General features: G+C 50.0%; 3 protein-coding genes across 5 annotated transcripts in view; 2 read left to right on the top strand and 1 right to left on the bottom strand.

Annotated features, from left to right (window-relative positions):
* Positions 1-743: 743 nt before the first annotated feature.
* ZC3H10 (zinc finger CCCH-type containing 10) lies at positions 744-6,528 on the bottom strand. 2 transcript variants are annotated; one of them, XM_078604043.1, is made up of 2 exons: positions 6,359-6,528; positions 744-4,051 (listed from the first exon to the last, which is right to left on the bottom strand). In XM_078604043.1, the coding sequence occupies exons 1-2, from the start codon at positions 6,511-6,513 to the stop codon at positions 2,803-2,805; spliced, it is 1,404 nt and encodes a 467-aa protein (XP_078460169.1). In that variant the 5' UTR covers positions 6,514-6,528; the 3' UTR covers positions 744-2,802. The 2 variants fall into 2 exon arrangements, with proteins under 2 accessions (XP_078460169.1, XP_078460178.1); XM_078604052.1 differs by having other exon boundaries at positions 744-4,552; positions 6,359-6,441.
* A 1,425-nt stretch (positions 6,529-7,953) lies between these two features.
* On the top strand, positions 7,954-13,933 carry C2H2orf76 (chromosome 2 C2orf76 homolog). Of its 2 annotated transcripts, XM_078604013.1 has the most exons (6): positions 7,954-8,143; positions 9,993-10,166; positions 10,346-10,396; positions 10,514-10,551; positions 10,710-10,791; positions 11,968-13,933. In XM_078604013.1, the coding sequence occupies exons 1-6, from the start codon at positions 7,969-7,971 to the stop codon at positions 12,042-12,044; spliced, it is 597 nt and encodes a 198-aa protein (XP_078460139.1). In that variant the 5' UTR covers positions 7,954-7,968; the 3' UTR covers positions 12,045-13,933. The 2 variants fall into 2 exon arrangements, with proteins under 2 accessions (XP_078460139.1, XP_078460147.1); XM_078604021.1 differs by lacking the exon at positions 10,346-10,396 and having other exon boundaries at positions 11,968-13,392.
* Positions 13,934-24,919: 10,986 nt separating this feature from the next.
* Positions 24,920-26,380, top strand: part of LOC144733276 (voltage-dependent L-type calcium channel subunit beta-1-like) — an 89,406-nt gene continuing 87,945 nt past the window's right edge. The window contains exon 1 of the mRNA XM_078615085.1: positions 24,920-25,306. Within this exon, the coding sequence (XP_078471211.1) occupies positions 25,079-25,306 (228 nt within the window). The 5' untranslated portion in view covers positions 24,920-25,078. The remainder of the gene's footprint in view (positions 25,307-26,380) is intronic.

Below are 26,380 nucleotides of genomic sequence, written 5' to 3'. Positions count from 1 at the left end.
TGTCGCGTGGTGCCTTGTCTTCTGCCTTTGAACCGCGGGGGTGTTTGGTCGCATTGCGCTGCCCCCGATTCTCTTCAAACCCCAGCTCCCCCGCTACCCCTTCTCTGCTGTTTGTGCTACATTATTTGACGGCGAATGATGTAGTTTTCTCAGCAATGTTAATTTCTCGATTTTATGTATTCCCTTGACGACAGCTTAATCTTAAGACTCATACTAATTGGAATGTGGGCGATGTTAACAATCCCGTTCTTGTAGAAGTCAACGAATGTTCATGCCAAAATTGCCATCTTTGGCCCATGTCATTAAATGTCGAGGGTTAAGGCATTTACTGGTTCAAGATTAAAATAAGATTCCAACGCTCGCAATTCGAAGTCGCGAGTCAAGGGATTATGGCACTATGAGGTCTTGATCCCAATGTCATGTTGATTCTTTAATGCAGATTGATGCATATTATCTTGAGTGGTAAGAATCTATTTTATCAATGACTCGTGAGATATTAGTGGAGTGTTTGGGGAGGTTGTACCAGACTGCAGTAAAGCAAAAGAGGTAACCTCCCTGTGAAGACCCATTGGAGGTATGCGAAGTGAAAACCCCAGATACAAATGTTGCCCCATGTGATGTAAGCTGATGTGTAATGTATGTTTTTAGAGCTTTCACACGTAGCCAAACGTACTAAACGGAGATGCAGGGGAAGGACAACATAAACAGAACACGCAACAAACATTCAAAAATACACCTCAGGATTTAAGCTCCAATTTTATTCAACTTACCAAATTGCCACTGTCCACATTAACTTAAAACAGTAAAAAAAAACAGTACAATGTTCAATCATTAACATTAGGATATATGTCAGGGCCATATTAATTTACCATTACAGATACAAATGAAAACACTGTTCATACCACAAAGGTGTGAGGAATTGAGATCGCAACAAATAAGTCTGCCAATATTTGTATACAAACTGAGATTTCCTAAAGAACACAATAAAAAAATGTGCAGTTTCATTGGAATGAAAAATAATGCATGGAGCAAAATGCCGTGTAACAAAAAAATATTTAGGGACTGACATTTTTACACGTAGGCTTTCGCTATCAATATTCATAAAGGTTTTTGGGTTAGATCGCGTATGTGTCGTAACCCTCCACCACCCGACACAGCCAATTAGTTAGGGATTTGTCACGTAATCAAAACGCCAATTAGTTACTACTTCAGCCCACCGGTGTGTTGGAGAGTAAATCCACATTTACAATTTGAGTACAACGTTTCGCTGGTAATTACATCCAGCATCATCAGGCGATTTGCCAGAATAGTGAAGCAATCCACCTGCTTCCGGTCTTAGAGTAGCAGGACGACGTCATCACCGCACCCAATCAGGTGCAGAGATCAGAGGCGGAGGGGGGGCTATTGTAATTATAATAGATTGGTAATTAGTTAATTAGTATGTTTCTCTATAAGGAATTATAATTGTAATGCCGCACTAAGCTTGTAGCTGTCAGAGCGGTTAAAATTATTTGAATTTCTGTCAATTTCAATGGATTCTCGAATTAGTCTTGGTCAATTAGTTTTACACAACACTTCAACGTTATCAAAATGAATTGAGTGTCCTTGTTGGCAAGCATATTGTGCAACTGCCGACAGTTGTGTTTGAGAGTATTAAATAATTTTTTTTGGTGGTCCTTTAATCTTACGCTAATGTTACGTCCCGTCTGTCCAATATAGTATCTGCCACATAAGTAATTTAAGGGACACGTTAACTGGAACCTTAGTGAATAGAGAAATTACATCAAAACTCAGTAGAATATCATTTGGGTTTAGTTTAATATCTTTAATCACATTCACAAGATGCTCTGAATTTCTTATGAATGAGCAGGTGGATTGCGTCACTATTCTGGCAAATCGCCCGATGATGCCGGTTGTAATTACCAGCGAAACTTAGTACTAAAATTGTAAATGTTGTGGATTTACTCTCCAATACACCCGTGGGCTGAAGTAGTTACTATTTTGTGTGTTGTTAACGTGACAATTCCTTTACTAATTGGCTTGCGGGTTGTGGAGGGTTTCGACACATTTATACTTAGGCAACCTAACCCAAAAACCTTTATTATGAATAGCGATTTACATGTTTGTATTACACAAAAGCCTGATCAATTGATCTCTTCATGCAATATTTATGAAAACTACAACTCGTAATAAAGCAAGTGTGGAACCATCTCTTTGGAACAGACCTAAAGCAGAGACACATTATCAAGTGCGCCCTCGCGACATTATTTCCCCTGCTCACAGGGCGAGGCAGTCCAGTAGTGTACACACCGCCATGTCACATTACTTAGGAGTGCCGCTTCAATTCCAAGAATGATATCCACTATGAAAATCATCAATTAAACGATCATGTGACTCTTCAGCAGGCCACCGTGTGTCCTTGCCATCTTCAAAACTCCAATCTTGATTTTTTTTACTCGATATTACCGAAACTCAATTGGCCGGGTGTAAAAATCAACTCATAATTGCCAAGTGGAAAATTGTAATCCTGATCGGAAATTGATTCAGCCCATCATCCCCTAAAAGGTTACATAAAAAAAACAATGTTGCAAGATGTTGGGACCAGTTGGTTTAGCCCTAAAGAATGTGGAATATCCACACTTCACAGCCAACTGAGGTGAGCACTGCCCAATACCAGTTTGAGTTGGAGAGATTTTTCACTTTCAGACACATTTCTCCTTAAAAAAACAAAGAGGATCCGGCATTCAAAGGTTGAGTTCTGTAAGCATCAGAGATTCGCTGCCAGCATCGTGGTGGTGGTGGCTAGTGTGGCAGGGACGTCATATGTATGCTCTGAGTTGCGATGGGGAACGTCATGATGGGCGTGGTGGCGTGGCTCATGGTGATCCCCGACAGCGACTGCGCCATGGACACAACCGGCGCCACCGAAACGGCCACCGTGGCGAGTGACACGGCGGGCGCCAACCCCAGAGTGGCTGGTAGGGGCGCCAATGCCTCAGGGTTCAGATGTGGCGGTGCCACGGGCTGGGGTGGTGGCGCCCCCGGGTTAGAGGCCTGCGCAGTGGGCGCCCCGCTCGGCGCTACCAGCTCCTGCTGCGACACGGGCCGGCCCTGCAGCGTCTGCCCACTCAGCGTGGTGAGCGGCTGACCCAGCGCATGGCTGTAGCTGGGCATGGCAGCGGCGGCCACCACGACGGTGGGGGCACGCGGCACCAGCGTCTGTTCGGCCGAGGTGAGCGTCACTACCTTGCCAGCCTGCACGCGCAGCCGCGCGTTTTGCTCCAGCAGCGCCTCGTTGACGGCCGTCAGGTCGACCGCCTGCTTGCGCAGCTCCTCCATGCGCCGCCGCAGCATTAGGTTCTCCTCCTGCAGCAGCAGCAGCTGCGTGTCGGCGAGGCGCAGCGTGGGCAGCGGGTGCTCGAAGCGCTCGGCCCACGGCTCCTCCAGGCGGCGCCGCTTGGCGCGTGCCAGCTCAAACTCAACGAAGCGCTCCTCCTCGAAGGCCTCGCCGAACCCATCGAAGCGGTAGCGTGGCATCATGGTGGCGGGCATCGCTGGGGGGGGTGGCAGGATGGTCACAGCGGTGGCGTCCGGTGCGCCGGCGCGGCCACACAACCCCATTTCCAGCGTGAACTCCTCGCGCGTCACGTGCCGGAACTTGCAGCGCTTGCCTCTGAGGCAGCCGCTGTTGAGGTTGTCGTGGCACACGGGCACCTCGCCCTGCCGCAGTTGCAGGTCCCGCAGCGAGAGGCCAAGGCCGGCGGCCACCGTCTGCTTGAGGTGCGCCGGCAGCTCCCCGTGCTGCCGGTAGAACTCCTCGTCCTGCTTGGGCGAGTGCACGAACTTGCAGTTGGGCCGTGTGCAGCTGCCGTTCTGGAAGTCGTGGCAGAAGCTCAGCTCGTTGCGGCGCACGCCCATGTTGATGACCTCGCTGAACTCAGGGTGGTGGTAGCGGCAGTGCTTGCCCCGCTTGCACACGTTGCGCAGGAAGTCCCGGCACATGCCCCCCTCGGTGCACTCGCCCGTGCCATCGCTCACGCCGTTCAGATTGCTGTCATTTTCGGACATGTTAGCGGGAGAGCGCTCGCCTCGCTGCGCCGCCGCGCTTTACCGCGCCGCGCTGCTGCTGGGAGGGGCGCGCGGAGCTCGGGGATGTGGTGGTGATCGTGGTGGTGGTTGAGATTCTGTTGTTGATGGGTGTTTATGGTGATGGTAATCTAAACATTGGTGGTGATTGTGATGTGGCGATGGTGTTTGTGGCGATTGTGGTGTTGGCGATGATCGAGTTGGTGATGATGGGAGGTGGTTGTGGAGGGTGGTGGTTGTAGGTGGTAGTGGTGGTGGAGGGAAGTTGTGATAAAGGGAGATGGTAGTGGAGGGAGATGGAGGAGGTGGTGGTGGAGGGTGGTGGAGATATGTGATGGTGGAGGAGGGAGGTGGATGCGCAGCTGTGAGTCGCAAGCGCGGGCAATGCGCAGGGTAAGCGCGTTTTGTCAGCGCCAACGCTTTACAGCGCTCATCACACAACAGGAACTCTCCCTTCCGTCCGCCTCTGTCGCGCACAAAGCAACCACACGGCACAATGGCACAAATGTGAGCATTCACCAACTTGCAGAACAGTGCAAAAGCATTGTCTCCTTCACCCTATAATAAACTATTTGACAGCTTTTGGTATTCAAGCCCAAGATTCACCTCAAACCTAAAGTTAAATTCAAAGAAACTTGATATCCAGTCTCATGTTGAAGTCAATGAAATTATCACTATTTCAGGTGAAATACACTTTTACAATTTCAAGTAAAAAATCTTTGTCTAGTCTTTAAAAAATTGTCACTTTCTGCAGATTGGCACCATCACATCATGGTAAATTTCTCACGAATAACAAACGTGGATAATTACTGCTGATAACTTATATAAATAATTTTCCTTTGTCTGCTATCTACATTATTGACAAGGGGAACCTCAAATCGACAAATATTACATTCTCACTTTTTGATACCAATGCGTCCTTTCCTTCCATGTCCTATAGAATTCAACCCAACACTCGTTTCTGATAATATACTTTCTTTGCTAGTTACTTTACAAATCCGAATTGTTGTACTTTGTAATACTGTAATGTCATATATTTATCCTGCACAGCCTCATGGAAGTCTCCAGAGTTTGTTAGGGTAGGTCCTAGGACGTTTGACCAATTTATTATCAATAAGCGTTATACAAGAGGAATAAAACGGAGCAGCTTGGGACACCCCACCATGCATGAGGGAATTACGGGTTCACTCACAAACACAATTTTTGTACAGTATCGTCCTGGCTACCTTGGGAGTCTAGCATTATACGGTGATGTGTATGCTTGATCCACCAACTCTCGTAAGTTGGTCAAACCACGACCGATAGCTCTACCCATCCTGCGATGTGAAGTCGAAATGGTGTCCTGATCAAGACCATTGACGCAATATTTACCTCACAAAGTCAGAGGTGCATAAATCAACTCCTATCGCAGGGCGAGTCTCCAAGGACAACCCCGCTAAGTGGTACTTTTTTATCGACCCCGAGGAAGGGATGATGGGCAAAGTCACCCCCCTACCAATATTTTAGCTGGCAACCTTATCGCTCTACCGCCGAGCCCGATTTGCGAAATACAACAAAAATTTCTGGTAATATAACATTTCGACAAGTAACTTTACTTAAAACCTGCAGCAAAAACAAATATGTTTTGGCTTTATAGGGCTGAGAACCCAGACTTGAGTCTCAACACTCTCCGCTCGTACCGTAACCCGACCCCCACTCGTCCCTATGCTCCCTACCGGGTTTCACGCGCCTTCCCCGGTAGAAGCGACCAGGCAACAACAGGGCGCCCGGGATCCGACCAGGCCTTTTCCTCAACCACCAACTTCCCGCGTCTAAGCGCAGATTATCCACCAACAATGACGCAAAGAACGATTATGAACCAACTATATATTGTTTTAGAAAACGGCCGATGCTCCCCGTCTTCGCCAAATCTCTCACCAATATGATCAAATAAGCCCTTCCACCACTTGCACGGAGTGGGGGGGGGCACTCATCCAGCAGTGGATTGCCGAGAAATGTCTCGACGCGTACAAAACAATCACTGGGGAGGCGGCGCGTCATTTAAAACGGCGTCAGGTTAATTAATGACCCAATTAATTATTGTCGACACGAAGCGACGTCCTCGGGAGTGGGGGGTCGCGGTACGGAGCCTCGGCCCGCGAGGGAACCTTTGTGTCCCGCGTCCGTTCCCGGCCTCGGGGACTTCAAGGGGACCCCAATGGAGATCCCATCGGAGACCCCGAGGGGACCCCGACCGAGCCGTGGTGTGATCGAGAACGACCGGGCGAGATACCTGGAGGAAGCTGGAGGAATCGCGCGCTTCGCCTCGCCGCTAACGCCGCCGTGGTCCTCCTCCTCCTCCACCACGTGATTAACATATCTTGACTTTGATTTTATAACACCGATAGGCAGCGTTATATATTCCGTAGTACGCATAAGAATAGGCATTCGAGACGTATTAAAACGAAATTTCGTTTTAAAGCTTTCGTGACTGCAAGGATTAATATTCTTGTTGCAATCGAAACGTCGTGAGGATTTTATTGTTTTATTTTATTATTTTCTCTTCTACGTGACTTTTACCGAAAGAACCAAGAATATGTATTAAAACTAGTTGAGCATAAGGGGCCGTCCATAAATGACGTCACGCGAGTTTGGAGGATTTTTGACCCCCCCCCCTTTCGTCACATGGCGTCACAAAAAGTCAGCCCCCCCCTCAAATATGACGTCACAAAGCTCTGCCCCCCCCCCCCAAAAAAAAACATGCTTCAAATCGCTTTAAACTATTGTCATTGTAGTGCGTATTTAATGTGGCGCTGCACTCTGATGTTGTAGGAGAAAACATTTATTAAAACGTCTATTTAATTAAGTAGAACGTGTTGTCTATATTTATTTACATTTGCTCATTTTGATGTGACGTCACATTTCTCACCCCCCCCCCTCGTCACACATCGTCACAAATGTTTGACCTCCCCCCAGGGGTGCGTGACGTAATTTATGGACGGCCCCTAAGGGGGTTTGCATTTCAAGTCGCGGTGGCGAGATGTTGAACTCTCTCGCCTGGTACACAGGAGGTCGTGGGTTCGATCCCGACCCTGACGCCTGCTGCTGTCTCTCTCACTTCGGGTCCTCACAATGAGAAACCTGCGTTTATAGTAATTGGCTGCAATGCATTTCCACGTGATGAGCTACTTCGATTGCGAGGTCGCTTCTGAAGAAAGAGCTGTACTGCTCAAGTGAGCCTTACCTGATAAAATAAGTAAAATAGTGAAACCGTTTTAAAGTCGCGATTGCCCTTCTGTGATTGCGCTGTGACTCTCCTAGAAGCCCACCCAGGTCCAGAAGAAGGCCGCTGCTGTGCGAACAAAGTGGAGCAACGCGGGCGTCCAGAATCAACACCTGATTGGAGACCCACTCTCAGCCACCCCCACTCCCCGCCCCCCTCTCCCAGCCCCCCACTCTCAGCCCCCCACGCCCAGCCCCCCACTCCCCACCTCCTCTCCTAGCCCCCCACTCCTAGCCCCCCACTCCCAGCCCCCCACTCCCAGCCCCCCACTCCCAGCCCCCCACTCCCCACCTCCTCTCCCAGCCCCCCACTCCCAGCCCCCCACTAGCAGCCCCCCACTTCTCGTCCCCCACTCCCAGCCCCCCACACCCAGCCCCCCACTCCCCGCCCCCCACTCCCCGCCTCTTCTCCCAGCCCCCCACTCCCAGCCCCCCACTAGCAGCCCCCCACTTCCCGCCCCCCACTCCCAGCCCCCCACGCCCCACTCTCAGCACCCCCCCCCCACTCCCCGCCCCCCACTCCCCGCCCCCCACTCTCCGCCTCCCACTCCCAGCCCGCCCACTCCCCGCCCCCTTCACGCCATTGGCTTAAAGACGCCGATTGCAAGCCCACGTGGGTACATGCGACCCACCTATCAGCGCCAAGCTCTTTGCGACCCCCCCCTCCCCACAGCCCAAACGAGCAGCCGCGGCGGTGTGCCGAGGTCACGTGTCCCGGGACGCAGGCGGCACGTGGTCGACGCTGGGTCGGGGTCAAAGGTCGGCGTGAGTGTCTCTCGCCTGCGACGTCCCTGCCGTGAGTGGAGCCGCCGCTGCCGTCTGCTCGATCGGGTGGATGTTGATGTTGTTGTTGTTGTGTTACATCGTTGCGATATGACCACGCGTGTGCGGGCCTAACGCTGCTATAACATCGCGCTGCTGGGTTCAGACCGGGAGAGGGTCTCCACGGAGCTCTCTGTCCGTTCGCTACGGCAGAGGTGCAGGGAATGTCAACAGCGCCTACATCTCTGCGTTGTTGACCTGGTCAACACCTATGATAGCGAGGACAGCACATACATCTGCTTTAGTTAACCAGGACTAAGATCAATAGGTTAGGGCTCTCGGTTCTCGTCATAGGAATGTGGAATTTCAGCCACTGGCTCAGGACCACCAGTGGAGATGGGTACCTGAACAGAAAATAGAATTTTAATTTTGGAATATCACAGTTTATACAGATCCCCAATTGTAGTGATTCGAGAATCGAGGTAATAAGTGTAATTGGGCTCTAATTTGAGTAACTATTGACCGAACCTACAAACCGTTATTGTTTTGTAAATACTACCAGGGTTGTGTTTCAAACTGCTTCGTTGACAAAAAGAGACGGTCACGCAACGTCACGTGACGATTGATGTGACTTGGTATGGAAGGAATGTGCCAAGCAAAGTACTGGACTTGTAGCTGCAGTACAGTGCCGCATACACCGAGATACTCGGGGCGTTGAAGCGGTGGTTCTCAAGGCGCGGGTCCCGCCCCACCAGGTGACCCGTGACGGCCCTCCACGTGGTGCGCGGGGCTCTGATTCAAATGCAGGTTGATCCGCAAATGACAACAATGTTCATACCTTTTCATGAAATGTATTTACATTTTTGTTATGTTTAATAAATTAAGTGAGGGAAACTAAACTGATTGAACTACCGAAAGCCGATGATCTTTAAGTGCCCCCCGTCAAAAAAACCTTATCGCTGCATTAAAAACAATGTTCCAGTGATATTCATAATTTTGTACTCCTGGTATTGAAAGAGAAGTGAATGCGGTTTGTCACCAGGGGGGGCTGGGTGGTCCGCGGAAATTTTGTAGTCCGCGGGCCAAAACAAGTTTGAGAAAACGCTGCGTTAGTATCCTGGCTTTTTTTCCATTGCAGGGTTGCAATTCTACCTTTTAATTGAGAAATAAGGACACATTTATCGCGCGGTTACTTAGACCACTGCGCCCTCTGTACCTTAACATGTGCCAATCATCAGAATTGATTACCGGTTTACCAGCTATCATTTAAGAATCCTACAAGATACTTGCCTTGGAGGGAAAAAAACATACTTTAGAGTAACGATAAAGTGCATCATTGCGGCACTTTGGAAACATCACCGAGGCATCGCCTTGCCGCGATAAAATAATAACGGTGATGTCACGAGAGTTACGTGATGGGACGCCTGACAAGATATAAAGTAACCTGTGGGTAGTTACAAGATTTAGAGCTGTTCCTCGGTGCCAGTTCTTGTGAAAATCCTATGGGTACAGCTGTCTGTGCTCGCCAACCTTCAGGTACATGCAGTGTGCAGTGATGTAATTTGCATAAGAATATATAAAAGATTGGCGATCTCGAAAAGGCTGACCGTTTTGGGGTACACAAGAATTAGTTGCGGCATACTGCTGCGAGAGATACTGGGTTAATTAATATACGTTGTGGGCAGCAGAGGGCAGTGCAACACAATCAAATGTTACAGTGCTATACTCTCCCCGCCGTGACGGCCAACACCAGTGACGATTATCTGAATCGGTCCTGGTCCTACCCTAGGTCGGTTCAGCCTCAAATATGTACCGGGTGCTCGCTAACACTTGCGCCAACAGTCTGTTAACGCTGTATGAGGGATCCGTGTCTTTGTGTAAAGCTCCGTGTATGAGTGAGGCTGCGTGCCGGGCCCCGGAGCGTCCGGGGCTGGAGACGGTGACGCTGTGCGTGCGCCTCGTGCGCTCCTTCGAGCACCGCAACTTCCGCGAGCTCGTCTTCCACGACGTCGCCGTCTCGCAGAGCGTGCGGGACTTCATGAGCTTGCTTCTGCGAGGTGCGGCGAGCTCGTCCTCCGCCCCCGTGGTTTTCACGTCCTTTACTCGAGTCCCTCCAATGGCCCAGCGAGTGAATCGTTACATCTGTACAAGGGAACATTGGGCATATAAAGACTTTGAGGCCAGTTGGTTCCTTCTATATGCACTTATACCAGAATTTTTGAATGATCTGATGCAGAAATTCCGACAAGAGCACAGTTGCCTCCTCCATTTAAGAAACACACTTACGGTAATGTGTTATTCCTGCGACACACGCAAAATAATCCGTACAATTTTAACATGTACTTACTCGATGTGAAAACATGCGTAACTTTAACAATCCTTAATTTTAACTGTGATTCGGCAGATACTCTCAAGATTATTCATCAGGCACACGGCGCAAAGGTAAGGCGCATAGTCTTTGCTGCGCGAGCCATACGTACCACGGATCGTAACCGCTGCATGGTCTTGCAATTCATACAAAGCAAACGGAGCTCACGACTGCTGCCCATCCTGTCGTCTACTTCTCTCACTGTCGCCGTTGCTCTCGTCTGCGGTGGCAGACGAATGAGCTGGTGGTGAGCCTGGAGGACGACGAGCATCTGCTGCTGCACGATGAGCAGACGCTGCACGACTCCGGCGTCCGTACGATGCCCACCGCTTGCACTCACTACACACAAAAAGTGTCACAAATTGACCACAATACCTTGCTGATTTCGTCAAGGAGCATAAACCATCACCCGCGCTACGGTCCTCGCAGCAGCAGCGGCTTTTGGTTGGCCATCAGACAAAAACGGTCATCACGTCGCGTGCTTTCAAATGCGCTTCTGCGGCCGTCTGGAACACTCTTCTGATATAAGGAAGCCACTGGAGCTATGCACTTTTAAATCATCTAGATAAAAAAACACATTTCTTTGGAACCTATTTTTGTGTTTAGTTTGTTATCCTTACCCCGCACCTCAGATTAGCACAATTGGCTACGTACGTTCAGAAAGAAGTTCGACATACATGCACATACACTGGCTGCACACCCACAGGGAACACCGCTGAGATCATCATCGCTCGCATTGCGTTGGTGCCATCATCGTTGTCATCATTGTGACTGTCGTTATCACTATGATCACCATCAACATCATCACCATGATCATTATCAATACCAGCTACAATTTATAACCACTGCCACTACCATCATAATCAAGATTGTCACCGTAGTCATTGCTGTTATCGTCACCACCATGATTTTCCATAATCATAACCATCATCATCACCACCACCACAATCATAACTATGGGTATCTCACCATCATAATTTTCAGCACTGCCATTAGTATCACCACAGTCATTACCGTAATCGTTACCAGAGCCTTGACCACATTGGTCCGTTATCATCGTCACCACCATGACAATCAAAGCCCTCGCGTTCCCCAGAACTGTTTCATTAATTGTTCATGAGCTTCCAAGTGCATTCACTCAGGCCTCCCTGCACATGAGCTGGCCACTGCTGGGAGGATTAATTAAATTAGGAACCTTAATAAATGGAGCCCTGGTCAAACACAATTTGAGATAAATTCACGTTATTTAAATCCATATTGTAACAGTAGCTGCATTCATTAGTTGTATAGTCTTGTCGTATAATACATTTCCTGCTTTTACATATATGTGTATTTGAAGCAAGATTCATGTTTGTGCCTGAAACAGCTTTTCTGCCAGATATTAGTGACCATGGCCTTTCCACTAAAACATATGCTCAACAATTAATGTGCATACTCTATATGTTCAACAATTCACGTGCATTTCCATAATGGAAGGTTTGCATTGACAGGTCATGAGACGGTGCTGGCATTCTTTCTGCTGGCGGACTACAACAAGTACAAGATGAACCCAACCTTGACCTGGTGAAGGCCTCTCTGGGTCCCATCACCACGTCCCTAGATGGAGACCTCAACACGCAGTCACCACCACGTCTTAATGAGGTCCTTTGTGGCCGTTATCGTCAAGTCTTGATGAAGACCTCTCAGGATCCCTTAATATGTTGATGTTGTCCTCTCACTGTCTCGATTGTCAAGACTTCTAGACCCCATCATGTCTAGAAGAAGGCTTCTCGGGACCTTGATGAACCTCATCATATGCCTCTGCACCACATTTTCGCCACAATCTGATTGTAAAGACCTCTTCAAATTTCGCTTTTGTATCAAAACCCCCAACCAAGGCCACTTTGTGTATCTGAAAAAAAGATGAATGTATGGGATGTAAAAATAAGAGGTGGTCTCTGTCCATATTGGCAGGTAATCATTCCCCCCTCTGACCCCCTCCCACCACGCAATATGATGAATTGTCAACATACGGGGGTTAAATTTCTCTTCCTGTCATCGTGAAATGAGAACCCCTCGTGGCTGCAGGTATTACTCGACCCAATTAAATACCACGTGTACGAACAACAAGCCGTTGATTATTACTCCCGCAGTTCAATCAGTGCATATCAAGTGTGGGTGCAGCGGTTGTGGCAGTGGTTAGCACTGCGCTATGGTGAAGTATGGTGACTGACATGATGTGGGGGAGGCCTTCATCCAAGAGTGAATTAACAAGCCGTAGGTTTAAGTTGCTTTAAGCATATGCAGGAGGTTGTGGGTTCGATCCCGACCCCGACGCCTATATATTTTTAGTTTGCATGTTCTCCCCGTCGCCGTGTGGATTTTTTCCGGGTCCTCCGGTTTTTCCCTCCACATTTAGAAACATGCGTTTAGAGTATTTGGCTGTTTTAAAATTCAACGTGATAAGCCACTTCGTTGAGCTATCATTTGTGGCCAGGTCGCTTCTGAAAAATATCTACATAGCTAGTAAAATACAAGTATTAGTTTCATAGCTTAAGAATCGATGGTGCGTTGGTGCATCATTATTACTTGCATGCTATTCATTGACATCTGTTACATATAGTCCATGAGCTCAGAGCAGATATCCCATTTGTCGGTACCACCCGATGTGGCGTAACTTCCGTGGTTCCAATTTATTCATGCGGCCAACAACTGAATTATGTGGTCACCATGTGATATAAGTGGGGTAATAAATTAAATCCCTGGTATTTTGCCACGGAAATAAATCTGTCGTAATGTTTTACTACATTGCGGTGGTACCAATTTCCGCTTTGGCCCATTGGCGAGTAAAATATGTTAAATAGTCGCTCTGTGATGAGCACAATGGGGCGCGTTCAAATTGAAAAGCAATAAACATGCATGGGTGTTCAATCATAGGGCTGCATTCCCACGTTATCGGCTGTGTTTTTTCTCTTCGTAATACAGTGTTGTATACCAGAGCGTGAAGGCGCCTTAAATGTTGCTTTTGATATATCAGCTGGGATTGAATTCTCGGCGGTACCGTTTCGGGTAGCGCAGACGTAAATAAATAGGTCACGAGAAATCTGGGGCTCAATTCAAAATGATTGTTCAGAGGCGCGTCACCGTGATTGTCCAGTATTTATTGATTTTTCTTGTGTCAAACCACCAGACCACCCAGCAACAATAATTTAACACTTGGCTGATAAACACTCGTAAAGTTGAAACTTGTCAACTGTTTGCGTGGTTAAGCAAACTGCTACGTAAAAATACGTTGCGCCAGAAATTATGATGACTTATGGACCTGCAATGATTTCGGGTGATGAAGCGAGCACTTTTTTTTATTTCATGTTTTATTTTCACAATCATTGTACAGCAGCACCGTCAATACTGAAGGAGATCATATTGAATCACTGGTGCCACGTATTACTGCAATAAAGCGAGCCGGTAATCTCAAAATGAATTCAAAGTGAAATATTCCAACGATACAATCTGCAAGCTGGCAATACATTCTGAGTCTCGTCGTTCGCCATCGGGGCCGGTGTTAGGGGCGCCGAAGGGGGAGGAGGTTGCCGACTATGTATGTATGTTGAACTTCTTTCGCACCGTACGTAGCCAAACGTGCTAATCAGAGTTGCGCGGGAAGGAAAAGCAACTAAATGCAGTTCTAACGAAATTAGTTTTCAACCTATGTTTAAAAGTGCACAACTCCAGCGGCTTCCTAATATCGGAAGGAAGAGCGTTCCAGACGGCCACAGAAGCGCATCTGAAAGCGCGCGATGCAGTGGCCGTCTTTGTTCGATGGTTAGTTCCTCAGTGGCGAGTCGCTCATGCGGTGACCCCCACACACACAACAACCCTTCTGTCCCCCGCAACGCAAAGGAGATGGGTGAAAGTGGAGCTTTGTTACAATTAAAATCTACAGAATGCATACAAAGGCCTGTAAAGTGTATTGCAACCCGTATTGTTTCGTGTCGATTTTTGCTCAAAAACCAAGTGAGAACTGGGTGAAGTACAACAATGTTAACTTGTAACCGGCGCAGTGGTCTCGACGAGAGAGATAATGACTCGAAGGCTGCAGTGTAAAGTAAGCCAAACACCCTCCAGAATGGCCCCGTGTGCATGCTGAACTTCTTTCACACAGTACGTTGCCAGCTGTGATAATCGGAGGTGCTGTTTCGCCAGCAGAGGCGTGAACAACTAATTGCAGGGATGCGCCCTTCATGTATTAACGGTGGTGGTGGTGAAGCTAATATTTGGGATTCGGAGTTGATTTCCTGGGTTATATCGCATAAAGTAAAATGTGTTTCGTATACCCTCCTCTACCCAACACAGCCAACCATGAAAGCTGTGCTATATATGGTTGCGCTTGGAATAGAGGCGTAAGAGTTAACCCCCCCTCTTCTCGCCCGTGCACGAGGCCGAGTGAACAGAATCCGTGATTTGCGACTTCGTAATTAAACCTCGCGCCCTCCAAACGACTCCTCCGTGCCTCTGCGTTCTGCATATTGGGATGGTGATTAAACGTCAACCAGAGGCGGACAATGCAAGCCAGCGCTTTCATTCTTCCACAGCCTGAACAGGACACTGAACGTGGGGGGCACGAGCCCGCTCGGTGTCGGGAATTACTGCGCATTGCGTGTACGTATGTTGGACTTCTTTCGCACCGTACGTAGCCAATCGTACTAATCGGAGGTGCGGGGGGAGAGAAGCAATAATGTATTGTGCTGCGGAGTACAGGAGGGGGCACACGGACTGAGCCCCCCCCCTACCCACCCGTGTCTTCTCCAGCTCCTGGTGATGGCGAAACGAACATCATCAATTGATGGGTGTGTTTACTGTTTCTTGTGTGTTTTTTACGCTTTAGGGTCTGCCCCGTCTGTTATGTAACGAACTGGGACCCACGCCTTAAAGAGACGGCCCTTGCCAAGGCTGTTACATGGGCGCCGCAATTGTGAGATGTTGACTGCCTCGCCTGATATGCATGAGGTCGTGAGTTCGATCCCAACCCTGACGCCTTTATATTTGGAGTTTGCATGTCCTCCCCGTGGTCGCGAAAATTTTTGTCCAGGTCCTCCGGGTTTTCCCTGCAGATTTAGAAACATGCGATTAGAGTATTTGGCTGCTATACATTTCCACATGATAAGCCACTTCGTTGAGCTATCATTTGTGGCCAGGTCGCTTCTGAAAAATGCCCACATAGCTCAGTGGGCTTTACCCGGTGAATAAATAAAATAGTAACATCTGGCAGTTCACCATTGATTCAGCAAAGCCTGACTCTGCTGCCGATTGAGACACTGTGATGACACCGGTCCAGGGTTTTGCTTGTATTGAATCAATGCTGCTGAAAGTATTGTCTCCCAGGAGGACGTGCGGTTGATGGGTTGTGTAAGACATCTCTTTTTTACGTGGACAAACACATCCACGAAGGAGACACATTAACACGTATCAGGCTTTCGCGACCAATATCCATAATAAAGGGGGTTTTTTTGGGTGAGATCTCGTAAATATATAAATGTGTCGTTACAACCCGCCACCACACGACACAGCCAACTAGTAAGGGTTGTCACGTAAACAGAACGTACCAATTCGTCACTAGTACAGCACTAACCGGTGTGTTGGAGAGCCAAGCCACGACATTTACAATCTGAGTACGACGTTTCGCCAGTTATTACCACTAGCTTCATCAGGCGACAGAATGGCGATGAATAATCATTTATCCACAATTGATGTCAAAGACAGAATAGCGATGATAATGATGTATAGCCACGATGGAGATTAAATACAAAATATGAAGATGACATTCAAGGTCAATGTGAAAGGCACATCGTGGGTGATGGTGATTATGATGTTCACCAGAGCCACGTGCAGTCTGAAATACGTACCGTATATATATATTTCATAAACGAGTATGGCTTTGTTTAGCCACGATCAGTGTGATGGGCACAGAAACACTCTGTAACGACAATGATCATCATGATGATGACGATGATCACAACGACCTCTTCTCGCGAAGCAGATTTAAAATTTTAAATCCCTCCCTCCCTCCCCGCCGATGTTCTTCCGCGCGTTACCTCTCCCAGTGCTGATCGCGACACCTCGATCGAGCGCGTGCACGTGTGACGCACGCGCGCGCGCGCACACAAACACGCGCGCGCCTTTGTGTGCGCGAGAGGAGGGAAAGAGAAGAGAGAGAAAGGCAACGCCGAGAGAGTGAGAATGAGAAACGCCCCATCATCATCATCTCTCCGAGCTCGTAGCCAGCGGCGTACGAGGCCGGGTTAATCGTCGCAGATGAAGACGCTCCATCCACATTTGCGCTACCAGAAGCACCCCGTGCAGTCCGAAGCACACGTCGTAAAACAGCGCAGCGGTCATTGCGAGGCAAGCGGAGGGAGGTGGAGTCGTCTTGGTTATGCTGTAGTAGCAGCAGCAGCTGTCGTAGACGGTGCAGGAAGAGGCTGTCGTCGGAGTCACTCATCATCTCACGTCGTCCTCCCTCCCTGTTGGGGCTGCACGCTCCCCGCTCTCCGCCCCTCTTCTCCTCCTCCTCCTCGGCTGCCCGAGGAGCGGCGGACCCGATGGTGCAGCGTGGGGGAGGAGGAGGAGCAGCGCCCATAACAGCGGAGAGCGACACGCGGCTGCTGATGCTGCAGCAACAGCAGCCGCAGCCGGGCATGGAGACGCCGAGCGTGAAGGTGATAGTGCGTGTGTGTACTGTGTAGTGTGTGTACTGTGTGTATGTACTGTGTGTGTGTACTGTGTGTGTGTACTGTGTGTGTACTGTGTGTGTGTACTGCGTGAATGTACTGTGTGTGTACTGCGTGTGTGTACTGCGTGTGTGTACTGCGTGTGTGTACTGTGTGTATTGTGTGTGTGTACTGTGTGTGTGTACTGTGTGTACTGTGTGTGTGTACTGTGTGTGTGTACTGTGTATGTACTGTGTGTACTGTGTGTGTGTACTGTGTGTGCTGTGTGTGTACTGTGTGTGTGTGTACTGTGTGTGTGTACTGTGTGTGCTGTGTGGGTGTACTGTGTGTGTGTACTGTGTGTGTGTGTACTGTGTGTGTACTGTGTGTGTACTGAGTTGCATGGTGGTTCAGTGTGTTAGTGTGTGTGTGTAGAATGTACTGTGGCTGAGTTGCATGGTGGTGAAGTGTGTTTGTGTGTGTGTTGGGTGGTGTGTGTGTGTTGGGTGGTGTGTGTGTGTGTTACCATCAGCCCCACCAAAACTAAGCACCTGCCTGGGTATTTTGTACCATCGGACACTCCACCCCCACAACTCCCAATTGGTGATGGGGCAGTTGTGGAGAGAGTGGAGAGTTTCCCATACCTGGGCAGTGTGCTTATGACCGGCTCCAGTTTATCAGCAGAGGTCTCACTCCGAATCAGTCGAGCGGCAATATCTTTTCATCGGTTGCGTAACGCTGTGTGGAAGCTACCTGGTCTGTCGCTCCGCACGAAGCTTCAGGTCTTCTCGGCCACGGTCATTCCCTCCCTTCTCTACGCTTGCGAAACGTGGACCCCCCTAGTGGAGCATCTTCGCCGGTTGGAAACATTTAGGCTGGCCTGCCTACGATCCATCCTGGGTTTAACCAGGCTGGATTGTGTGAGGAGCTCACAAGTCCTTGAAAGATCTGGGCAAAGTCCCATCAGTGAGCTCCTCCGGCAGGCAAGGCTGCGTTGGCTGGGTCATGTAGCCCGCATGCCCAGCCACCGCATGCCTAAACAGCTTTTGTTCGTCCGGATCGAGGGGGCTAAACGGGCGCGGCACGGGCTGGAGAAGAGATGGAGTGATGTGGTACAGGAGGATGTGGAGCTGAGTGGACTTGCCGATGACTGGTACCAGCGGTGTCAAGATCGGCCTCAGTGGAGGAGGCTCGTGAAGGACGCTACTGGGCAGTTGGAGGCAGTCGCCCTCCAGCAACAACGGAGGGCGGAGGAGCAACGCTCACAACAACGAGCGGAGCGCCGGGTAGCTAAAGCACAGCAAGTTGGTACAGTAGGGGGCACAGGTGGTGCATCAGCCAGTCATCTCGGTCATCTCGGTCAGTCGACCCGTGGCACCTGGGTCTGCCCCGTGACCTCCTGCCAGCGGGCGTTCGACACTTCACGTGGCCTCAAGGTGCACATGGCCTGGCACAAGCGTCGTGGTGACGTCACCGCCACTTAGTGGCGAATGGCGGTTGTTGTTGTTGTGTGTTGGGTGGTGTGTGTGTGTGTTGGGTGGTGTGTGTGTGTGTTGGGTGGTGTGTGTGTGTGTTGGGTGGTGTGTGTGTGTGTGTGTTGGGTGGTGTGTCTGTGTGTGTTGGGTGGTGTGTGTGTGTGTTGGGTGGTGTGTGTGTGTGTGTTGGATGGTGTGTGTGTGTTGGGTAGTGTGTGTGTGTGTGTTGGGTGGTGTGTGTGTTGGTGGTGTGTGTGTGTGTTGGGTGGTGTGTGTGTGGGTGTTGGGTGGTGTGTGTGTGTGTTGGGTGGTGTGTGTGTGTTGGGTGGTGTGTGTGTGTGTTGGGTGGTGTGTGTGTGTTGGGTGGTGTGTGTTGGGTGGTGTGTGTGTGTGTTGGGTAGTGTGTGTGTGTTGGGTGGTATGTGTGTGTTGGGTGGTGTGTGTGTGTGTGTTGGGTGGTGTGTGTGTGTTGGGTGGTGTGTGTGTGTGTTGGGTGGTGTGTGTGTGTGTTGGGTGGTGTGTGTGTGTGTGTTGGGTGGAGTGTGTGTGTGTGTTGGGTGGTGTTTGTGTTGGGTGGTGTGTGTGTGTGTTGGGTGGTGTGTGTGTTGGGTGGTGTGTGTGTGTTGGGTGGTGTGTGTGTGTGTTGGGTGATGTGTGTGTGTGTGTGTTGGGTGGTGTGTGTGTGTTGGGTGGTGTGTATGTGTGTGTTGGGTGGTGTGTGTGTGTTGGGTGGTATGTGTTTGGTGGTGTGTGTGTGTTGGTGGTGTGTGTGTGTGTGTGTGTGTTGGGTGGTGTGTGTGTGTTGGGTGGTGTGTGTGTGTTGGGTGGTGTGTGTGTGTGTTGGGTGGTGTGTGTGTGTTGGGTGGTGTGTGTGTGTTGGGTGGTGTGTGTGTGTTGGGTGGTTTGTGTGTGTTGGGTGGTGTGTGTGTTGGGTGGTGTGTGTGTGTTGGGTGGTGTGTGTGTGTGTTGGGTGGTGTGTGTGTGTGTGTTGGGTGGTGTGTGTGTGTGTGTTGGGTGGTGTGTGTGTGTTGGGTGGTGTGCGTGCGTCACCTGCAGTGCCACCACCACGTGGCCTCAAAGTGCAGCGAGCGTGCGGTGATGTCAACGCCACCACGTGGTGTGTCTGTGTGTGTCACCCTTCAGTCGAGGATGCAGCGGCACTGCACTTCGAACCCAGCGACTCGAGTTCGATTCTCGCTCATGGCAAATTCCAGTGATGATTATCGTCCATACCGGTCCTGGGCCTCCCCTAGGTCGACTCAGCCGCAAATCACTACCCGGTGCTATGTGTAGTTATTGCCACTTGGGAGACAAAGGCGGCCGGGCGTGGTGCTGGCCACCCACCCCCTCGTGTGCCGTGCCGGCCTTCATAGGTGCTGCTCGCTAACAGCACTGTACACACGTGTTTTTGGGCGTTTATGCGTGGTACGTCTGTTAAGGTTATACGGGGGATCTCTGTCTTGTGTGCACGTCTAATACATGGGGGTCTGCTGCCCAAATACAAAGGGCTGTCCGTGTCGTATTGCTTGCTATGGTTTCTCCTGCGTTCTCCACTGTCATTGTATGTATGTCGAATTTCTTTCGCACCGTACGTAGACAACCAACCGTGCTAACCGCAGGTGAGGGGAAGGACAACAAACTAAACACACACACAAATTAAAGTTGCCTTTCCACGAGAGGCCAAAACCGCTCGTTAATTGAAGTGGGGCCAAACATCCCAATACAGCGGGCAGTACCCTCCCCGATAACTCGAGTCTTGAGACTGACTGAAGCTTTCCCCGCTTAAATTTCATTTGAGCGACCTTTTTTTTTACACGTGACTTTCACTCAGTCAGAGCAACAGATAGATAGATACACGAGAAAAGTAAATCATTGAATGAATACACACGTGCGTGTGTGTGTGTGTCGATGTGATGATGCGAGTGGACCTTCGCCCACGTGGCCACCACAGATCCATGCGGCTCCTGCGTCAACAAGCGGGCATTAGGATGGGCTCTGCTGAAATAGTTCACCGTTACACCCATTGATGGTTGCATTTTATTGTATAGAACAGCACCATCTGACCCTGACCACTTTCCATTTACCTCATTTTGGCAATGCGTTGTGGCCCTTACCACCTTTCCTCCATATATATGTTTTTTTATAATTGTATTTTTGAAGTGATGTACGAAACCAAGGCGTGGCGGCTGCTTACGACTCACTTGAGTTGTGAGTGTGTGAATAGAATATGTATTATTATTAGAGAAGATAAGCAAAGAGCCTTAAACGAATACTGACACAATAATACGATCTGGCAAAAGTGGAAGATGTTTTTTTTTACATAAAATAAATAACTTGCGCAATAACAAAAACCCCGACTAAAATCCGGTGTTTTAAAACCTTACAGTTATGCGTTTTGCATACAAATTCCATCCCAATAAAGTGCGTAAAATTGCAGACAGATTCAGTGCTCTGATATAACACGTAGCAGCTACCAGCTGTTCCACAGCCACTCACCCACGGCGTTGTGATATGCGTGCTGCTGTGCGCGCACACACGTGTATTTTTGACTCGACGATGGTGTGTGTCCGTGCGAGGGTCAAGTCTAAGGGGAGGGAGCGGTGGCGCAGTGGTGAGCACACTGTGCTAGAAACACGGCGACCCGCGGCCACGACTCTGAACGTCATTGACGAGTGACATGAACACGTATTCCGGGCCTCGCCTAGGTAGATTTAGCTTAAAGTGCGTACCTGGTACGCTGTGTATGAACACCTGGGGAGACAGACGCGGTTTGGTTTGCTCCTGGCCACACAAGCTGATTGTGCGCTGTGCCGGCCTTAACAGGCGCTCACAAACAGCAGTTGCGGCAAGTCTTGTGTCTGTGGACGTGTGTGTACGTGTGCACATGTTCCTGAATAGGTTTCGTAAATTCGTGTGGAGTAATCATCTTTGTCATCATCCGATGGGTGAGTGAATGAATGAGCGATTGAAGGACTGAGTGATGGTGTGAGTGAATGAATGACTGGGTGATTGAATGAGTGGGTGAGTGAATGAATTAGCGATTTCATGACTGAGTGATGGGGTGAGTGAGTGAATGACTGGGTGATTGAATTAGTGGGTGAGTGAATTAATTAGCGATTTCATGACTGAGTGATGGGGTGAGTGAGTGAATGACTGGGTGATTAAATGAGTCGGTGAGTGAATGAATGAGTGCACGAATATATTCATGATTGAGTGATTGAATGGGTGAGTGAGTGAATGAATGAGGGAGTGATGTGACGAATGACCGACTGACTGAATTCGTTAATGACTGCTGAGTGAGTGAGTGGCTGACTGACTCATTGAATGTGAGTAAATGCGTGAGTGATAGAATTTGAGTAGGTGAGTATGACGCGTGAGTGAACGACTCACTCACTCACTGGCCGACCAAAGAAAGAGTCGCGTGACTAGGGGTGAGTCACGAACTTGGGCATTGCCACCCCGCGTGGCTCTCTGTGCTTTCTCTACAAATCCAAATCACCATCCTCTAGGAAGATAATAGTAGCGATACTATCCTCTGTGAGGAAACGTGTTAGGCACAAGGGCATTGAGCGATGGAGCAGAGATGCCTCGACGGGATGACTTGCAGTGGTGGTGGTAGTGACGGCAGGGAGTTTGGTGGTGATTGGTAGTGTTGATTTTTGTTCATGTGTCTTACTCCGTGTCTGTATCTTGGTGGGGACCAGTTGTGTAGTGGTTCGCGCGCTGCGCTACGAACCTGGCGACCCGAGTTCGACTCCCGCTCACGGCCAATACCAGTGGCGATTATCTGAACCTGACCTGGGGCTCATCTAGGTCGACTCGGCCTCAAATTAGTAACCTGGTGCGCTGTGTAAACATTGCCGCTGGGGAGACAAAGGCGGCGAGGCGTGGTGTTGGCCACCCACCCCCTCCCGTGTCGTTCCAGCCTTCATAGGTGCTCGCTAACAGCACTTGCCCCAACAGTCCGTTAAGGTATTTTATGGGTCTTTCACCTGAAGCCAATTGCTTGTGTTGTGTTGCGATCGAAACGTCGTGATATTTTTTTTATTTTTCTATCTACGTGGCTTTACCGAAATGCCCATAGAATATGTATTCCTGCAGTCACGAAAGCTTTGAGTCAAGATTTAGTCCGTTAAGGTTATACGGGGGATCTTTGTCTTTGTTTGTGTACAAGTCTGTGTCCATGTGCCCCCAGGTTCCCTGTAAGAGACCCGGCCCCATCGGCGCGTTTAAGAACTCGGACTGCAGCACGTCCTCGGACACCACGAGCCACAGCTGGGCGCGCCAGGTGCGACACGTGGAGCAACCACCACCACCACAACAACTACAACAACAACCACCACGACAACACACACACCAGCCGCCAAAACAACCATCACAACAACAAAGACACCAACAACCAAAACACCCACAACAAAAACCCAAACATCATCAACAACAACAGCAGCAACAACACAAACGAACCACAATACCTTGCTGATCTCGTCAAGAAGCATAAACCATCACGCGAACTCCGCTCATCCTTGCAGCGGCCTTTAGCTGCCCATCGAACAGACACGGTGGTCACCGCATCACCGCCCGGCGCTTTCAGATGCGCTTTTAAATCATCTCGGTTGAAAACTCATCTCTTTAGAACTGATTTTTGTGTTTAGTTTGTTGTCCTTCCGATTAGCACGGTAGGCCACGTACGGTGCGAAAGAAGTTCAACATATAGGGGACTGCAGAGCTTGGGCAATTTCTAGTAGCGCCGGCTCAATGCTTGGCTGCTGCCTTTCAGCGAGTCTGAGATGAAATTAGCGCCAACGACGACGCTATATATATCAATGAAGCATCGTTATAATAAATAGTCATAATTTTCGGCCCTCTGCCAATTCACTGCTGGGGGAATGAAGAGGCCCTCTCCAAAAATGTGTCTGTCACGGGGGCAGCCCGCTCGACCCCCCCCCCCGTCACCACGGCGTGGATTGACAAACTGGGCGAGTTGCTTGCCCAAATAAGAAAGCCAAAGCACAAGGAGAGGGGGGGGGCTCTTGGGAAAACCGCGCTCATCTGCGGGCTAGCGGTGGCGTGGGGTCGGTGACTTTGACGCGCGCTGCCAGGGTCCCTCTTGCGTGTCTGTGCGTCTGTGTGTGTGTGCGTCTGTGTGTGTGTGTCTGTGTGTGTGTGTTTGTGTCTGTGTTGGGTGTTCTTTTTTGTTTGGGGTGCTGCACCGAGTTTAGCAAACGACCTCTAAAACGGCGGCAGCAAGCGAGCAAAGGGGGCGCGAACAAACACCCCCCCCGCCCCCCTCCCCGACACGTACACGACGTCACCGCGAGCCCCCTAATGCGTTTGCCATTAACGCGCGCACCGCGCAACGACAAAGAGGCCCCGAATAGCCTCGGCGGAATTTTGGGGCAAGCGTTGTTCGCGAGCACTTAGACAGACACACATGCATAGACTCACAAACAGGCAAAGACAAAGATCCCCGAATAGCCTAAAGCGGAATTTTTAGGACAAGTGCCATTAGCAAACACTAAGACACATATACATAGACTCAAAAACAGACACAGATCCCCCGAATAGCCTTAATGGACTTTTAGGGAAGGTGCCGTTAACGAACACATAGCTTCACAAACAGACAAAGACAAAGATCCCCCGAATAGGCTTAATGGACGTTTTGCGGCAAGTGCTGTTAGCGATATGTATGTACAGAATGTTGAACTTCTTTCGCACCATACAGAGCTAATCTGAGGTTCGGCGGTAGGCCAACAAACTTAAAAACAGAAATACTCATGAACAGACAAAGATCCCCCATATAATCCTAACAGACTTTTGGGGCAAGTGCTGTTAGTGTGCACCTATGAAGGCCGGCACGGCACACGAGGGGTGGATGGCCAACACCAAGCCCGGCCGCCTTTGTCTCCCCAATGGCGATGTTTACACACCGCACCAGGTACTCATTTGAGGCTGAGTCGATCTAGGGGAGGGCCCAGGACCGGTTCAAATAATATTCACTGGTGTTGGCCGCGAGAGAGAATTGAACCCGGTTCGTCAGGTTCATAGCGCAGTGCGCTAACCGTTACACTACAGCTCCCTAGACACACACGCACACATTCACAGACACACACGCACACACACACATTCACAGATACACACGCACACGGACGCACATACTGGGGGAGCCGCGAGTTCCACCGTCGGTGATTGGATGACTTTGACGGCTCGCTCTGCACTGTCACTCTTAGTTCAGTTGGTGCACACGGCTCCTTTAAAACACACACACACACAAAAACTTCCTCTCTCCGTGAGCCCGCCGTCCCAACGTGGGTTGGGACGGTCCAGTGTTGTGAATCGGACACTGGGAAACAGACGTCTCGCCCGTGTGTTTAATGCACCGATGGGTGTTTAATGAAGGCGGTGGAAGGGGGGCGGCGGGTCGATTCGCTTCTGAATAGGGGATGGCTCTTAAAGGGGCACGTGCGGATGTAGCGGCTCTCAGAGGAGCGCGCGAGCCGGTGACGGCTCTTAAAGGGACACGTGCGGAGATGGTCGGTGCCAATGGGGCACCTGCGGACGTGGCGGCTCTTAAAGGGTCACGCAAGGAGGAGGTGACGGCTCATAGAAGAACGCGTTCCGAAGTGATGGCTCCGAAAGCAGCGCACGTGTCGTTGCCGACTTTTAAAGAGGTGAGCACGCGGCACGGTCACGGTGACGGCTCTTAAAGGGGCACGTGTTGAGGTTTTGGCTCTTAAAGGGACACGTGTTGAGGTGTTGGCTCTTAAAGGGACACGTGTTGAAGTGTCTGCTCTTAAAAGGGACACGTGTTGAAGTGTCTGCTCTTAAAGGAACACGTGTTGAGGTGTTGGCTCTTAAAGGGACACGTGTTGAAGTTTCGGCTCTTAAAAGGGACACTTGTTGCGGAGATAAACCTCAAGGTCGCAGGTGTAGAGGTGACGGTATCTTAAAGGAGCACACCGTGTGGGTTCCACTCATAAAGGAGAACAGTACTTATGGGGGTGACGGCTCTTAAAGGGACACGTGTTGTGGTGACGGCTCTTAAAGGGACACGTATTGGTGTGACGGCTCTTAAAGGGACACGTGTTGGAGTGAAGGCTCTTAAAGGGACACGTGTTGAGGTGACGGCTCTTAAAGGAGCACGTGTTGGGGTGACGGCTTTTAAAGGGACACGCACTGGTGTGACGGCTCTTAAAGGGACACGTGTTGGGGTGACGGCTGTTAAAGGGGCACGTGTTGGGATGAAGGCTCTTAAAGGGACACGTATTGGTGTGACGGCTCTTAAAGGGACACGTGTTGGGGGTGACGTCTCTTAAAGGAGCACGTGTTGGGGTGACGGCTCTTCATGGGACACGTGTTGGGGTGACGGTTGTTAAAGGGACATGTACTGGTGTGACGGCTCTTAAAGGGACGCGTTTTGGGATGACGGCTGTTAAAGGGAAACGTGTTGTGGTGACGGCTCTTAAAAGGGCACGTGTTTGGGTGACCGCTCTTGAAGGGACATGTGTTGGGTTGACGGCTCTTAAAGGGACACGTGTTGGGGTTACGGATCTTAAAGGGAAACGTATTAGGGTGACGGGTCTTCATGGGAATCGCGTTGGGGTAACGGCTCTTAAAGGGACACGCGTTGGTGTGACGGCTCTTAAGGGGACACGTGTTGAGGATGACGGCTCTTAAAGGAGCACGTGTTGGGGTGGCGACTCTGCATGGGACACCTGTGGCTCTGCTGGGGACCGCGCCTGTGC

The sequence above is a fragment of the Lampetra planeri genome, chromosome 2, assembly GCF_965212315.1.
Source record: "Lampetra planeri chromosome 2, kcLamPlan1.2.h2, whole genome shotgun sequence".
Classification (NCBI taxonomy): domain Eukaryota; kingdom Metazoa; phylum Chordata; class Hyperoartia; order Petromyzontiformes; family Petromyzontidae; genus Lampetra; species Lampetra planeri.
This window is presented reverse-complemented; position numbering and strand designations above follow the sequence as displayed.

What these genes read in the sequence shown, in the direction of transcription:
- ZC3H10 (XM_078604043.1), bottom strand. Translation starts at nt 6,513, where the DNA reads ATGCCTATTCTTATGCGTACTACGGAATATATAACGCTGCCTATCGGT. An exon ending in ATTCCTCCAGCTTCCTCCAG is followed by an intron (nt 4,052 to 6,358) that starts GTATCTCGCCCG and finishes CGAAAATGACAG; the next exon opens with CAATCTGAACGGCGTGAGCG.
- C2H2orf76 (XM_078604013.1), top strand. Translation starts at nt 7,969, where the DNA reads ATGCGACCCACCTATCAGCGCCAAGCTCTTTGCGACCCCCCCCTCCCC. An exon ending in CATGAGCTTGCTTCTGCGAG is followed by an intron (nt 10,167 to 10,345) that starts GTGCGGCGAGCT and finishes GATCTGATGCAG; the next exon opens with AAATTCCGACAAGAGCACAG. An exon ending in ATCAGGCACACGGCGCAAAG is followed by an intron (nt 10,552 to 10,709) that starts GTAAGGCGCATA and finishes CTGCGGTGGCAG; the next exon opens with ACGAATGAGCTGGTGGTGAG.